Source organism: Haliotis rufescens, unplaced genomic scaffold (assembly GCF_023055435.1).
Source record: "Haliotis rufescens isolate VD_foot unplaced genomic scaffold, xgHalRufe1.0.p SCAF_9, whole genome shotgun sequence".
NCBI lineage: Eukaryota > Metazoa > Mollusca > Gastropoda > Lepetellida > Haliotidae > Haliotis > Haliotis rufescens.
The window spans coordinates 13,045,297-13,060,965 of record NW_025964383.1 but is presented as its reverse complement, the minus strand read 5'-3'; the positions used below and the strand labels follow the sequence as shown (position 1 = coordinate 13,060,965).

Genomic DNA, 15,669 nt, shown 5'->3' with positions numbered 1-15,669 from the left:
GAACCAACAGGTGTCCTTTACAGAAAGTGTAATTCTGCCACAGTGTATCTCTGGACGACATGTAAACACCACCAACAACAACCGCACAATATAATTTGTTATGGCATATTTTTCTATGTACTACCTTACGTTCTCATGGCCTGAGTGTATGGTCATGGTAATTCAGGCTCAAGTGTATTATGTCTGTATGAATACTCACGATCTTAATACGACTATAACATTGTGTCCTACGCAAGGCTGGATCAAAGGTTTTTGATTCACTCGTGTTGAATTACCCAACTGTTAGAATAGCGTATTATCAATGCAAGTATAGTATTTAGTTGTCAGGTTTCGTGACTTCGTTAATAGCATGTCATCGTTCCCCGAATGGCGTGGACTGTTGCTCGATCAGGTCCAATTATTTACAAGCCGTCGTCATGTAACTGGGATAGCAAACACCACACACAGAAATAAAATACAATCAGGGACACTCTCACGTGTGGGCATGCACATCGCCATGGCAATAATTTTGGACTAGATGTTACACACTATTTCACCTCATTTAATAAAGTATAACACTGCTTTGTACCCATGACTGTAATCCAAACGGTTTACCACTTTCATTTCAAGAGAATACATAATTGTTAGAATGAATGTTTGAAATACTAGTCGTAATTACATATTCAGCAATATCCAAGCATTGCGTTGAAAGGAAAAGAATGTCCTTATTTGAAAAGTTTCTGTCCATAGGTATTGCCTCGACTTGTCAATTTGTCCGCTATGTTTGACGCAATTTGAGTTTCCATGTTCATCTTTATAAGACACTGCTACAGAGGTTAGAATCGTTTGCACGAATGCTTGAACAAATAGAACTAGCGTTCTAATATTATTGCCTGTTATGAATTATCTGGTCTTAAGTAAGCACTTATATATCTAAGTTCTTTTGACAACCTGTATGTGAAACCAGACATTATACCACTTGAGAGTGTTCTGCAAGACATCGGTGGACATCGCATATTGCACGCAATACACATTAGTTCTCACATTTATGTTCCGAATGCAGTGCTTTTAAACGAGGTATAAAGGATGTATTCTGACTATCTAAAAAATGGCAATTTAAACGTTTCAATAGGGTAATAACAGTCGGCCGAGTAAGACGAAAGCAATACTACATTTGTCGCATAGGACACAATAAGTGCTACCAAATGGCTATAACGATGGGGTTTGATATAACAAACATGTAGATGTATCGAGGACACACACACACACACACACACACACACACACACACACACACACACACACACACACACACACACACACACACACACACACTCTCTCTCTCTCTCTCTCTCTCTACCCGTGCGGCATATTTGTCAGTCCTACGACAAGCAGGGACTACCAATGATCAGGTGTGTGTTGAGGACATGTGTGTCCTGCCTCTCATTTTAAGTAAAACCTGTGTAAATCTGTGAGTAAATTTATAGTGACTTCAGGTAATTATTGCTCCAGTGTGGTTGTGTTGGTCTTGTGGTATGTATATATTCGTGTAGAAATGTTTTGGGTTTGAGGCTTACCAATACATCTTCATTACTACACAGTTCTGTGATCTCCCACCCTGCGTCATTACGTCATAAGAAAAGGGAAGGTGTAGGTGTTCCAATCGTCTAAGGCGCTGTAATTTGCTGTGCTTGTGTAATTTCCCTCAGGCATGTTAGAAACATGTGATCAGGAAATGGTATTCGTGACTATGTAACATGACTTGTGCTCTCACCAAAGATACCCTCACCTTGTTATGTCGTTTTCTTCCTAAAAGTAATTTTGCCTTATTGTTTCCTGTGCCCAGTACACAGGACCAAGTGCCACTTTGTGGCTGAAGTTCCCATTGTTATGTAATGACATAAATGATAAACTTTATATCAGCAGTGAGCATTATGTTCGTATATATGCGTACTTCTCTAGGAAATGTCTATCATTATGTTACATAGTAACCGTAGTAAAATCTGATATACACAGGTGTAGTTTTGACTTCCACCTCCAAGAATTCGAGAAACCAAGACAAAGCAAATCTAAAATGAAAACACTAAATTTAAAGGCTCTGAAAATGTCCAATGGTAAGACAAATAAAATTAATCCAGCTTTTAAAAAAATAAGACATAGAAACGTAAGGAAAGAAACCTAATTTAAAAAAAAACAAAAAAAACTTGCCTACCTGTTTTACCGATTGGTCAGTGGAGACGAGAAAATACCCGTAGACGGAATTACTATTCCGGTTTCTGAGTTGGCCGACCTTCTCCGTGCATTCTAGGCACACATGAAGAAGGACGGGCACAGAAATGAAGCTGGCATCAGGTCATACAGTAGGTCCATCTCAGGTGACAAGAAACACCAGCCAAGTAAAGTATTACAGCACACACAACAAATCACCAACTCAAAATATAACACACTCTGACACAAAACACACAAGTTTCAGATCACTCTGTTCAGTCACCACCAGTTCATTCAACATCGTCCGAATTGGTTTGCGATTATCCAAACACAAGCAACACATTCATAAATCAGTGATATTTAAAGTTTGCTAGTGCCATTGGAGGGGTCTTCATGGGCGTTTTCCATAACTGTTCCATAAACTTCATTTTCAACAGCAGTAAGTATAAATTTCAACCTGATGACCCCGTTCATGCACCTAATACAAACTAATGTGACGTCACATATAAATCCACACCTGATGGTTGACCTGGCCTCGGTGCATCGAGTCATGTTTATATTTTGTTCACTTTCCTGTTACCTATTTTTAATATTTGATTTATCCCAAAAATCGTTTGTCAATGTGTCCAGAGAATAAACTTATGTTGATGTTGACATATTCTCAGATTATGCAGTATATATTCATAGAATTATTCAAATATAAGCAAACATTGTTACGATATTATTCGGCGAGACCAATAAACTACAAAATATGAAACTATAAGAAGTGAAACTTGGAGGTTCACACAGTTTAACCAGCGCTTTTAAATCGTTCACACTTCAATGAACCCATCCAAACTGACGTTCAATTCTCATTTATTCATGCTCATTGGCTACTTCAGGCGAATTGTTCCACTGGTTTCATTGTTTGGGAAGAGGCCTCAAGCAATGCGCCGTCAAATGAATGCATTGTCTCAAAAAATTGAACATGACGTTATTCATTGGTCAATATGTCTCTAAAGATTGAATATTGACGTCGTTCCAATTGCAACATTGAGCTTATTGAGATCCTTACTTACATTTTGTCGCAAAAAGACTATGGGTAATATATAGAGTATTCATCACGAGTGTTTTCATAACATGGGAAATATCAACCAAGTCTTTGTTAATGAGTATTTGACGAGCCTCTGGCGAGGTTGATATTACCAGTATTAAGAGTGGTGAATTATATTTATCATTTCGACCTTAAAGGTTTACCCATTTAAAAAGAAATATACTGAAATTGATACATATTGATAGACATTGACAGGATTGATGAGACAGAAGCAAAACTCCCATAACTGGTCGCATTGCCTGAAACAGATATTTTAAATGATTGCTTATATGTGGGGATGTTACAGGACGGGGCTTGTGTGGGGAACAAGATGCTGGCACTGGCAATATTCACAAGGAATCAACACTACAACCCTTCAGCCCATGTGAATTCCCAAATGAAGAAGTACCTGATCATATTGTCAGGATACTTTGCTAGACTTTGTTCCAATAACAGTTTAAGTTCTATGCTTTAAGTGTACCTTTCAGTATGGCTTTTACATGGAGTATATCTGAGATTTCAATGAGGGACATCCCCTGGTCATCAATCAAACATACTGACATTTTAGAGTAAAGTTGTCCTTGGCAGTCTTCATGTAAAAGACACGATGAGGTTTAGCATATTTGAAAAATTATCATGGTATCCAAAACAGTAGCAACTGGGTCATTGCAGGACCAATTACTGGGAAAGTCACTTTACTCGTGGACCCATTCATAGACGCCCTATATGACACTCCATGAGACAGTCTATGATCTAAATGCCATTGATAAGACAATGTATAAGACACTCCTTTGAAGAGTCAATTACAGACGCTAAGCGTGGTCAGTCGTTTCGTTTTATTGTCCGTTATGCGTGCAAGGATCCTATGATCGAGGGAATAATTCCCATATTCGCCCTGATAATATTTCTCGGTTTTTCAGCACCATATGCGAACTCGTAGGTTTCAATAAGCTGGTAAACTTCTAAGACCTGCATCACTTCAAGTTTTCCTCAATTGCCATGATATAACCCAGTTACTCTTCCAAGCGTTGATGGAGGATCAGCGGGCCCAAGTCATGTAGAAGTCCTCGCAAATTTGACCCACGTCATTCACATTCGATTGTGTTTGCCTGTTAACTCAAGTGTTATGTTATAGATCAATCTAAGAGTTATTAAAATACCTTTATTACACAAAGATAATGTTTCAGTTTCACAGGAGACATTCATTGAAATGCCAGGAAAAGAACAATCATAAAGGAAACTGCACATTTTTTAACTTGCAATTACAAAAATGCCAACAACTAAAATATAGCAAAATACAATCACATGTTATGCTACTCGAACATATTATTGTAGAGACACATGCATATCACTTGTGTACAAGAAGCAGGTGTACAACAATTCCGGAAAGTTGACCATTATTTCTGCTCGAGGCGGTGGGGTAGCAAAGCGGTTTAATCATTCACTCATTACGCCCCAGGTCCGGATACCTTGGAACAGTGTAGTTTTGGTGCCAGTTTCTCAACAGTCTGAAGCATAGTGATTATTGTCAAGAATTTTCTGCAACAAAATCCAATTCTCTGACCCAAGACAACCTATGCTTGTCTTCAGAGATGACAAACGGGATTTGATGATCAGGCTCAGTGACCTGGTTGATGCATGTCACGGTTTCACAGTTGTGTAAATCGATGATGTTAATAACTGGATTGTTTGGTCCAGACTCGATTATTTACAGACCGCCGTTATATGGCTGAGACATTACTGAGTTTTGTGTTAAACAACAACAAGCATGTTCCAATACATGTAAGATTATCCTCACCAGAAGCATTTAGATATCATACCCACATTTCTACATGTTATATTTACGCATGTCATATAAAGATAATAGTTATAGATCTTAACTTAGAATAATGGTTTTGAATGTAAAGCTAAAATTCTTTACAGAGCTATACTTAATTTCACAAAGATATTACGCGATACTAGAAAAGCATGAAAGCCTTCCTTCATATGTGTGTTCATAATCCCCACCATTGCCGCCATCATGACAACGCCTTGACAATCATTGCTTTCTTCTCCTCTGTCATGTTGATGTCGCTGCCCACTACAAGTGTCATGCTGACAGTGTGGAGAGATGGGTTGTACACCCCAAACATCGGCCACAGTGGCTGACCAGAGTCTACATTGTCTAACGTCGACATCAATTAACCTGCGATCGGCAGTATCAAATTAATAGTTTGATGACGAGATATTAACATACGTTTGCGAGAACAAAGGGCTTGGCGAAGTTGTACCCTATTGTCCTCGCAGCTGTTTGAATGTCTATACAATATAATGTCTATATAATGTCTTGTACACAACCAAATATTCGAGTTTCACGTGTAGCACATTGGTGTTTATAGAGAACTATATTTTTAAGTTATCATATCAAACATACGAACCATTGTTTTATGAACATTATGAATCAGGCGAAAAAAATTAAAAGTTTAATCTTATTCCAGAATGTGGGGTAACGTACAAGTGTCCTAAACGTTAATTATGTTAAACATTTTGTAAAGAGGGTCCTTGAAGATCAATGTCCACAAATATGACATTCTGAATTTTTTATCCCTCAAAAGCTAGAAATGATAGATTGTTTACAAAAGAATTGTCTTCAGAACCGTACTGTTCTAAGTTCCCGGAACAACAGTGTTTAAACTTTGCCCTGTTTATTCAAGGTTAGTTCAGTTATAATATGGTACAATACTTACTTAATATAAACAAATGTTATCTTTGTTAGTTTAATTGTATATACAATTGGTGATGAAGTATTATTCTCAGGTACATATGTAAATGAACTTAGATGTAATTATGAAGACATATATTAATAACATGGATAACAAATTCTGGTTTATTGCATTAGCGACGTTTCAATGTACGATGTTACGCCGTTCTCACGCTGGAATGAGTACAACCAAGTGATGAGAGGCATATATGTGTGATATCGTACGAAGAATACGAAACTGGTTGTGTTTCTTTATAATTAGTTCTACGGGACGTTAGATGTTCTCCATGGTCAGTTCATCTGGCATGCGGATGTCCTGCTTTTCACACCCTCCAACATATTGATTACATGCACATACACCCACACACTTCACAAGAGCTTAACATGATCCCAATTCATTACAGAATGTATTTAATAAGCCCCGCCAATAATATATGTTTATGAATTCAGTGTGTTTTAACAAGGTGTGCATAAGACACATAACATGTCAACCGAGGCTTGCCTAGGAGTGATATTAAAGGACACGTTAGTGAAATAATATATCAACTGACGTCCAAAAGAAACTTTACTATATCTTTAAATCACTCTAGTTTAAAAACCACAAAACATTAATGCACGAAGTAAATTGTATTGAAAAGATATACATCTCAACGGTATCAACATTGAAAATGAGAGTCAAACAACATCCAGTATTGGAATGATAGTTGATCGAATCGAGCTCTGGTAGCAAAACCAACTTTCACCTGATGGCACATACATCTAAAATCGGTCCAGTTCAATAACGTCACAATAGTAGCGTGTGTGACCACCACCTGCTTTAAGACACGCAAAAACTCAGTGGCGCACAGAAAAAGTCAGTCTTCTGATGACGTCACGTGGAATACGTCGCCATTCTTCTTGGGGTGGGGAGGATGTGGTCGCTGTCGAACACAGCGATCCATGTCGTCCCATAGGTGTGCTATGGTGGACATGTCTGCGGAACGTGCAGGCCACGATAACACGTTGATGTTGTTTGCTGCAAGCAAGTTCTGGCGGTATTGGGTCTGACGTTGTCATGCTGATAAAGGAGACCACGTGGCTGTAGAAACGGTAGACTAATCGGTGGAGAAGAATATCACCCATGTAATGATGAGCTGTCAAATTGTGAGCAGTAGTGTTCTCTTCTGCCAACATATCCCACCTCCCAACACACACACACACACTCACACCAAAACATTCCCTCCACCATACGGCACGACCTCCTGAATGTAACATGCCGCCGTTCGTTCTCCCCTTCGGTGCTAAACACGCTATCGTCCATCAGCTCTGATCAGACAGAGCCGACTTTAATCGGCTGCCAACGACGTACAGTCCAGGCCCATCTCAAGCTCTGACGATGATGTTCCACTGTCAATAACTGTCCTCTGTATGTATGATCTGTAAATCATATATCCTTGAGCCCTGAGTCGCCTGGACACTGTCGACTACCCATATGTCCTCGGGCATTCATTGCTGATGACGTCACTGTCAGGAATGTATTTCGGAGATGATAAGTACGCATGTACTGGTCTTCACTCTGTATGAGTGTCTTACTTGCCGTCCGTATCAGTTATAACACATAACTCATGAGCTTATATCATAATTTCTAGATTACATACCAGTAAATAATAAGGACAAAATGTCCCCACAAGAGACTGGCGTACAGTCCGCTTAGCGAGACTTGCCCATTATAAGGATAGAGTTATTGTACACCCATAGACTTACCATTCAGTACAGCCTTGGAGCAGACACCATATTACTTGGTCACTGCTCAGAGCAATCGTTCAATCGTGTTCTCTCAAATCTTTGATCGCAATCAGGGTCTCTGGAAGCGTTCTTAAATTAAGCTAGCATTAAGTTGCCCAATCCAATCTCAGAGTGAAAGGACAGCCAATATGGAGTGAGTTTGATTATTTTCCATCAGACGCAAGGTTCTAGACAGAACCATAATCTTTCTTAATTTACCAATGAACAGATTTGATGTGCAACTAAACCTCATTTCCTCACTCACCAACCTTCCAAAGCCGTGCTTGGCCGGGTTGTGAGTGAGTGAGTGAGTTGGTGAGTGAATTTATAACGTAGAGTATTTAAATATGTTTTATTCTGGATACCCAATTTACGTAGCAGCTTGTAACAACGTGTTATAGCATTTTAAACATAACAAGAAATCAGGTAAATTAATTAATTATGCGCCACCAGTAGTTTACAGCACGTTATATATATAGGGCAAATATATGCCAAATCTGAGAGCATGAATAGGTGTTTCTCAAGATACAAATGTAACATAAAAATCTGAACCGTTTCCATGTTATGATCCTGGATAAATCATATTAAAGGTATTTTTCTCTTCATAACAAACAAATGTATACAATGTATCTGTTTATTATAGGGTGGGGATAATATCGGTTTGCATGCTATGGTCAAGGTTCTAACTCATTTGGGAGTGCCGGATAGATGAACAGAAGGGCCAGTTCTGGTAGCATATGTGCATTCCTCTCATTATACTCGCAATTGTACATATGGTTATACGATGGGGATCTTAACTGTGTCCAAGTTATAAACTCTTCGGGGGTGATCAGCCCTTCCATTTGAAAAAAACTTGAATTCTCACAACCGGAGAATGCTTCCAAACAAACATGGTTGATATAGATCTCTTAGTTCCAGAGAAGAAGTCGTTTAAAGCAATATAGCCAAATTATAAAAAATGGGTCAGTGGCATTCGTTGTTTGTTGGTTGCAGTAAATATTTCAAAACCAATATGGATGTTTATTTGTGTCAGAAAATAAATTATATGTACTTTAGCTATAATAACGGTAACGCTATTTGTATGGTAATAATCATTCGCAGAAGCCCTCGATCTTCCTTCGTCCGGAAAATCAGCAAGTTTTAAGTATCCTTTTCAAAACAATAGCTCATTGCAATGTAACTTACTTTATTTTGTTTGATAAATATCTAAAAAAAAATGCAACTGCTATCCCCTGTCAGCATGCAAAACGAGGCGACTGCATGGATCGATTGGTCAGGTTCGGCGACTTGCCTGATTGTGTGTCGTACCATGTACCATGATAGATTTACGTCACCCATGAATATCAAAGTATGAATAGGTCTTCAGCAACACATGCAAGTTGTGAGAGGCGACTATGCTTGAAAGAGCAAATGGATTGGGAGGTCAGGCTCGCTGACTTGGTTGATGCATAATCATCGTATCCCAGTTGCGTTGATGGATACTCTTGACGTCAGTCACTGCATTGACTGGTTCAGACTCGATCAGCTAACGACCATCATCATATAGCCGGAATATTGTTAAGTGCGGAGTTAAACTACGAACAAACAAATAAACAAACCAACAAAAACCTATATATCCAAGTGTTATATACATTAAAACATATCACATCAAGATTACAGGTTCAAGTGGTTATAGTTGATAGGTGTAGGAGATCATAAGTTAAACTTCTGGTTTTGTGTTGTGTACACACTGCACTGTTTACCGTGTGATATTTGTACAAATGAAAATGAAAGCCTTCTTTCACAGAGAAGACATGTTCGAGTTATGTAGTTGTTCCTGATCAGTAAGGATCTGCAACAAATCTGTGTGTTCATATCATTGTCACCATCACGACAGTGCCTTGACAATCATTGTCACCATCACGACAACGCCTTGACAATCATTGTCACCATCACGACAACGCCTTAACAATCATTGTCACCATCACGACAGCGCCTTGTCAATCATTGTCACCATCACGACAGCGCCTTGACAATCATTGTCACCATCACGACAGCCCTTGACAATCATTGTCACCATCACGACAGCGCCTTGTCAATCATTGTCACCGTCACGACAGCGCCTTGACAATCATTGTCCCCATTACGACAGCCCTTGGCAATCATTGTCACCATCACGACAGCGCCTTGACAATCATTGCTTTCTTCTCCTCTGTCATGTTGATGTCGCTGCCCACAACAAGTGTCATGCTGACAGTGAGGAGACGTGGGTTATACACCCCGAACATCGGCCACAGTGGCTGACTGGAGTCAACATTGTCAAACGTCGACATCACTTTATTCTCCTTCACATCAATGAAGAGAATCTTCTTCCTGGCGTCATCATAGACAACACCGTAATGTAGTGTGTGTGATGCCCCTGCTGTGTTGGGGACAGTGTCAGGCAGATGCAACACATGCTTCTCCTCCTTATATGTCTTCCTGCATATCCCGCCGTGTGTAGGACAGCGGGAGACATCCAGGCTGTAGGAGCTGGGTTGTGGATTGATACAATGAGACACGTCCCTCTGCCCCTCCCTGCACATACCCACCTCCAGGATGAGGTCGTTCTCTGTGAGTGGTTTGTCCAGACTGACCCTGTTCACCATTTCCCAGTACTGGGGACAGCCAGCCCGGGGGAGTGGGCCAGTGCTACATGTGCCCCAGTATTTCTTCAGTCTCCCCTTCCCTGCAGGTCTGGTGCCCGACTTCCTGTTGACCAGGTCTCCTTCTGTGTTGATGTTGACGTAGTCGATATTGACTCTGTCTTTGTCATACTTCAGATGTATACCTACAACATATGAATGTAGTTTACAAGTGAATAACACATGAGACAAATTGGTATATTTAAGTTGTACAAAAATATCTAATTGCAAGGGATTCACAGGAAAGTACAATGCACTGATATACAAAAAGCGTAATAAAATCACAGTGCAGTAGTATGAACATAAAACCTACTATGTATTACGTTTTGGTGTATGAATTCTGTAATATTTTAACGCGAATGTAAAATAAGTTGGTAACCGGTCTGGTTTAAGAGGTTCGTCACTGAAATATTTGCAGTGGAGATTCTGAATTTCTAAAACAAAAGGATACACATCGCGCAATAATCACGCAGAGCGCGAATACCCGCGATCACAGTTGTTCACCGTCGTTTAACAGAGACACGAGTGAACGTGGTATAATGAGGAAGAAGCTTAAAATGTGGATGTGGAGATCACAGTGTCACGTGACCTGGCGACGTCATCCGGTAGTTGGTGGAGTATGGTGTAGCACGTTGGAGGACGCACATGGGGCTGCGCGCTTGGCGGGGGGAGACAGGAGATGGGCAGCATTATCAGAACAGGACACACAAAAATTAAACAGTTAATAACACAATAAACAATAAGGGACATTATACGTAGTGAACAAGTCATGTTTGAAATATTTCTCGAACTTTCTGCAATTTTATTATGTGGAGTATGTTATAGTGTTCTTCTGCAAACGAAAAAATGTTGAGACCAAACAGCAATTGAATTATTTGTTATTACACACGGACAGAAATACGTGCATTTGCCCATTTGCAAAGTTTATTGCACAGTTAACTTTGAAAGGGGGATATTTCAGAAATAACATGAAAAATGGCGATACCTGGTCAGTGACCAGTAGGGATAATTTTGTTATTATTTAATAGGTAATGTTTTCAATACTTTTTGTCAATGGACGCAAACCCCAATTAGCAAAATATAACCTGTAAATACAAGACAATAACGCTGTTTACTAGAGTTTTACGATGCAGGTTATGAACATTGCAAAAGTGATATTTAAAGCAGTGAGGTAGTGCTTTCAGTCAGAAAGATTTAAATAAAAGCGACATAACAAATCACAATTGTATGATTGTACGCAATGTCGAAACTAAATGACTGTCAGGATTAGAAAATCAACAGATGTATGTCCCTCACATAAACGAAGAACGAAAATAATGATGTACATTTTGCCCATGACCTAAGGACCGCCTCCGGGGTCTAGTGGTAGAGCGTCCCCCCGAGAGTGGAAGGTCCGGGGTTCGATCCCCGGCCGCGTCATACCAAAAGACGTTCTTGTTACCCTGTCTGGCGCTCGACATTAATGGGTTAAAACAAGGACTGGTCGGCTCGGAGTAAACTGTGTCTGAACATTTTACATTTAGGGTTATGTGTTAACTCTCCGTTCAACCCTTAGTGTAAAAATAACGAAAGGAATTCGACTGCAATGATGTTTGGTTAAAAAACAAACGTAGGTTTCGTGCCGAGTCAAATATAGCCACTTAAAGTTTAGATTCTTCGGATATGAAGTCTATACCTTTTCTATAGCAGTTTAGCATATCCTGTAGTAAGACCATTGTTGATGGAAAATAGCGAAAAAAGAACATTAGGCATACGGCCTGTTGAGTATATTCATGTCAGTTATAATTAGGAACCGACCATTCGATCTTCTCTGGGAGCTGCCATAAGTACACCACGGAACTTCGGACCACCGAAATCGTAGTGTGAATAGATTTCGCATGACGGATCACGCACGGCGTACAAAAAGGGATGGCAATACGTCAATAAGCCTCACGGACATCTTACAATGCGACATTGCAACAATGTGACAAATGGCCAAAATGTCGCGTTGTCGCATCGTGCTTTGGCTAAGTTTGACCCTTTATGCTTGTTTTTGCAAGGGCGACAATCTGACAACGCCACAATGTCCATATACAACTGCAACATGTGAGGACAGTTTTGGGAGTGAAACGAGATTCCTGCATATTATAAAGAGACAGCCAATATTTGACACATTTCAAATCAGCGAGCGACTGAATAGAACATCTGCCAGAACTATGTCACTAAACCCCAAATTCCAGCCCCGTTTAAAAGTTATATTTACTCATTAGCACAAAGTGCATTTTGTATTTTGAATGATGCCTCATTCATGGTGTGATATTTCTAATCAATACCTTTTTGCTTCAGTTTTCTATGATGATAACGTAAATGTACATGATGATGAGAAATGTTACAATCGGTCGTCAGAAGAAAACCGCGTTCGCTGTGCAGAGTTGCGTCCCTTTGACACGCTCCTTTCCAGCGCGTGACACCTCCGTTACACTCTCGGTAACATCTCTGCCACCAGTGTGGGCGCGGCCATTACAAGAATCTTGAAATTTGGCCTCTAACCCCAAATGTAGTAACGTTCATACCTTTGTTTATGTCATCATAGTGAATTTTGAAAAGGTTTTCGACTGACCATGTTTTCCAGATGAATTTACTTTGTTGTTTGTATAATCAGATTGGTTCTAGATTACAGACTAACGGAAAATCAACCATCTTCTTCATTACATTCTTACTATTTCAATAACATGATAGTTTTAGTGAAATAGAAATTCAAATTGACAAACAAAGAAAGTAATTTAGCAGGGGTAAGGGTATTCGGTGTCACGACAGACGTCACTTGTTTGTAAACATAACGGTCATTCTGTTGTGAGTTCAACTCCAAGCATGGTTGGGGCCACCTAACACAGTGGGGAATTTTGTCCGGTGGCAGCGATAGTATAGAGAGTTCCGCGAACGGGCTATTGCTGTGATGAGCTTGCACCAGACACCTATGATTGCGGGTTCGAATCCCGGTTCGCCCCGATTATGTTTCTAGGTTTGTCAGCACCCTACCCGTGCTCGTGGGTTTCACCGAAGTAGTAAACGTCTGAGTCCTGCATCACCTCGAGCCTCCCTCCCACATTAAGCTGACACGCCGTAATATAACTGGAATAATGTTCAAAGCGGCGTTAAAACCCAACTAACTCACTCGCTCAGAAGAAAAAATGAAGTTTGAAATATGGATGCCAGAGATGGAACAGTTTCGGAACCAAAACCTAACGCCCGAACTCCCTCGAAACATCTCACGTGGACCATGCAGTTCATCTACAACGTGATGAACGCCTATTGGTTATTGACATGCTTCAAACTGGTTGAACTCAGGGAGAAGTAGTTGTAGCCAATATGTTCAATTTGTCTTCGTCAGTGATTTGCAGACGCTGAAACAGGTTTCTGCAGACACAAAATGTTAATGATGGACCCAAAAACAAATGGCGTTTAGAAAGTGGAAACTCGGGGAATCGCGAATCACTCTGGATAGACGTCGACGAACGTCAACGTGAGGCAACATTAGACTTGACGGTGGGTCTGCACTGATATGGGGCAGGATCACTATGACTGCCAGAACGCCACTGCATATTGTGCTTACATGTAGGAGGGTCACTGGACAGTACTACCGAGATAGCATGCTAGCGACGATAGTAGTTCCGTTTTCGCTCCATGCTAGTCCACGTTTTGCCTTTCAAGACGATAACGCTCGTGCCCACGGTGTACGTATCGTAACTGACTACCTCCAACAGCAAAACATCACACGATTGCAATGAGCAGCCACGAGTTCTGATCTCTCCCCTATAACGCATAATCCAGGGACGTGTACGCCAACGTCAACGGCTACCGTTAGCCGAATTTGGCCAGTCGCTGCAACATTAATTGAAAAGAATCCCGCAAATTGTCATTGGGAGATTGATTCGGACCTTGTCGAGCATAAACGACAGTTTGACCAGAGTTGGGAATAACTCATTATTGATCAAGTCATCTCAAACGTTTATGGTTTTTACCACACACGCATGTCGCCTTCCTTGATTGTTTGTACCCTTACAATGCACCGCCAACATGTTCTGTTCATAAGTATGTTACACCTAGTCATTCCTATGTCGCATCCATTCATTCCAATCACTCGATACTTCTTGGTATTGTTTTGTAGTAATGCTATATGCAATATTCCAAACTCTATTTTGCCTTTAAAATAAATTAGCTCCTGTAAATTGTCCGTTTCGCAAGTCGCCGTCTATAATGTTCAAACGAAGGAAGTAATAATAAAAGATGTCGGCAGGTTAGGAGGCGGATGCAAGAACAATGACAAGACATACATGCAGAAGTTCCAGTGTCTTAAATCTTAATGTGTGAACCTTGATATCCACGTATTGGGGGACTAGGGTCACAAACAGTGTATAAATAATGTTCAACGTGTTGCAATAGCAGTTTCATTACCCTGGAACGATAATCTTCTTAACACATCACAACACACATTTGTATTCACACGTGAGCGACACACAGGTTATTTAGAACCAAGTCTGTGAGACTATATTGTCAAGTCTCAGTAACACGATGTCTTTATCGGCAGGCGAATATTGATGTACTTGAGATTATTCACACACGCACAACACCATACACAACAGGGTTAGTGGCAACAACATGACCCATTAAGTGGGTAAACAGTCCACTGTGCCTGCCTGTACACGATACTCACGATTAACACTGACAACTTCATACTGGCTCGTTTGTTTATTTTCTTGAGGCTTATGTTTAAATGTTTCTGATATTTAATCTTAAAAGTAGATCGAACTTCGCAGATATTGCACGGTATACAGAACATCCCGAGGGTGCATCAAACGTGTAAAAATGTCTGCCTGGCGTTACAGTGATTGCATCGTCTTTCTTCTCTCCAAGGTCCCAATTACGTCGTCTGAGATGGCGGTCGGGTCGGTGCTCGCAATGTGTGTGTCCCCAATGTCCGTGATCTGATTATTCTTTTAGTCTTTATTTTTCTGCTCATTTCCTTGATAAGTTACAGCTGCAGTGAGAAACACTGTTGGAAACCACTGTCACCACCCAACCCTCCCCCGACCCCCTCACTTCTTTCCTCACTCATTTCTTCACAGCGGGTGGTCAGGCTCGCTGACATAGCTGATGCATGTCATCGTATCCCAATTGCGTGGTGGATCGATGCTCATAATATCAATAACTGGATTGTCTGATCCAGACTCGATCTCGAATATTTACAGACCGCTGTCATGTTG

General features: G+C 40.4%; 2 protein-coding genes across 5 annotated transcripts in view; both read right to left on the bottom strand.

The window, feature by feature from the left end:
- LOC124112462 overlaps window positions 1-15,669 on the bottom strand; it is a 180,872-nt gene that overhangs the window by 124,597 nt on the left and 40,606 nt on the right. The window lies entirely within an intron of this gene.
- The window catches only part of LOC124112481 (tripartite motif-containing protein 45-like), a 34,225-nt gene continuing 28,367 nt past the window's right edge, over window positions 9,812-15,669 (bottom strand). For all 3 annotated transcript variants that reach the window (XM_048390762.1, XM_048390763.1, XM_048390765.1), the window contains one exon: window positions 9,812-10,572. In XM_048390762.1, the coding sequence (XP_048246719.1) occupies window positions 9,917-10,572 (656 nt within the window). In that variant the 3' untranslated portion in view covers window positions 9,812-9,916. The remainder of the gene's footprint in view (window positions 10,573-15,669) is intronic.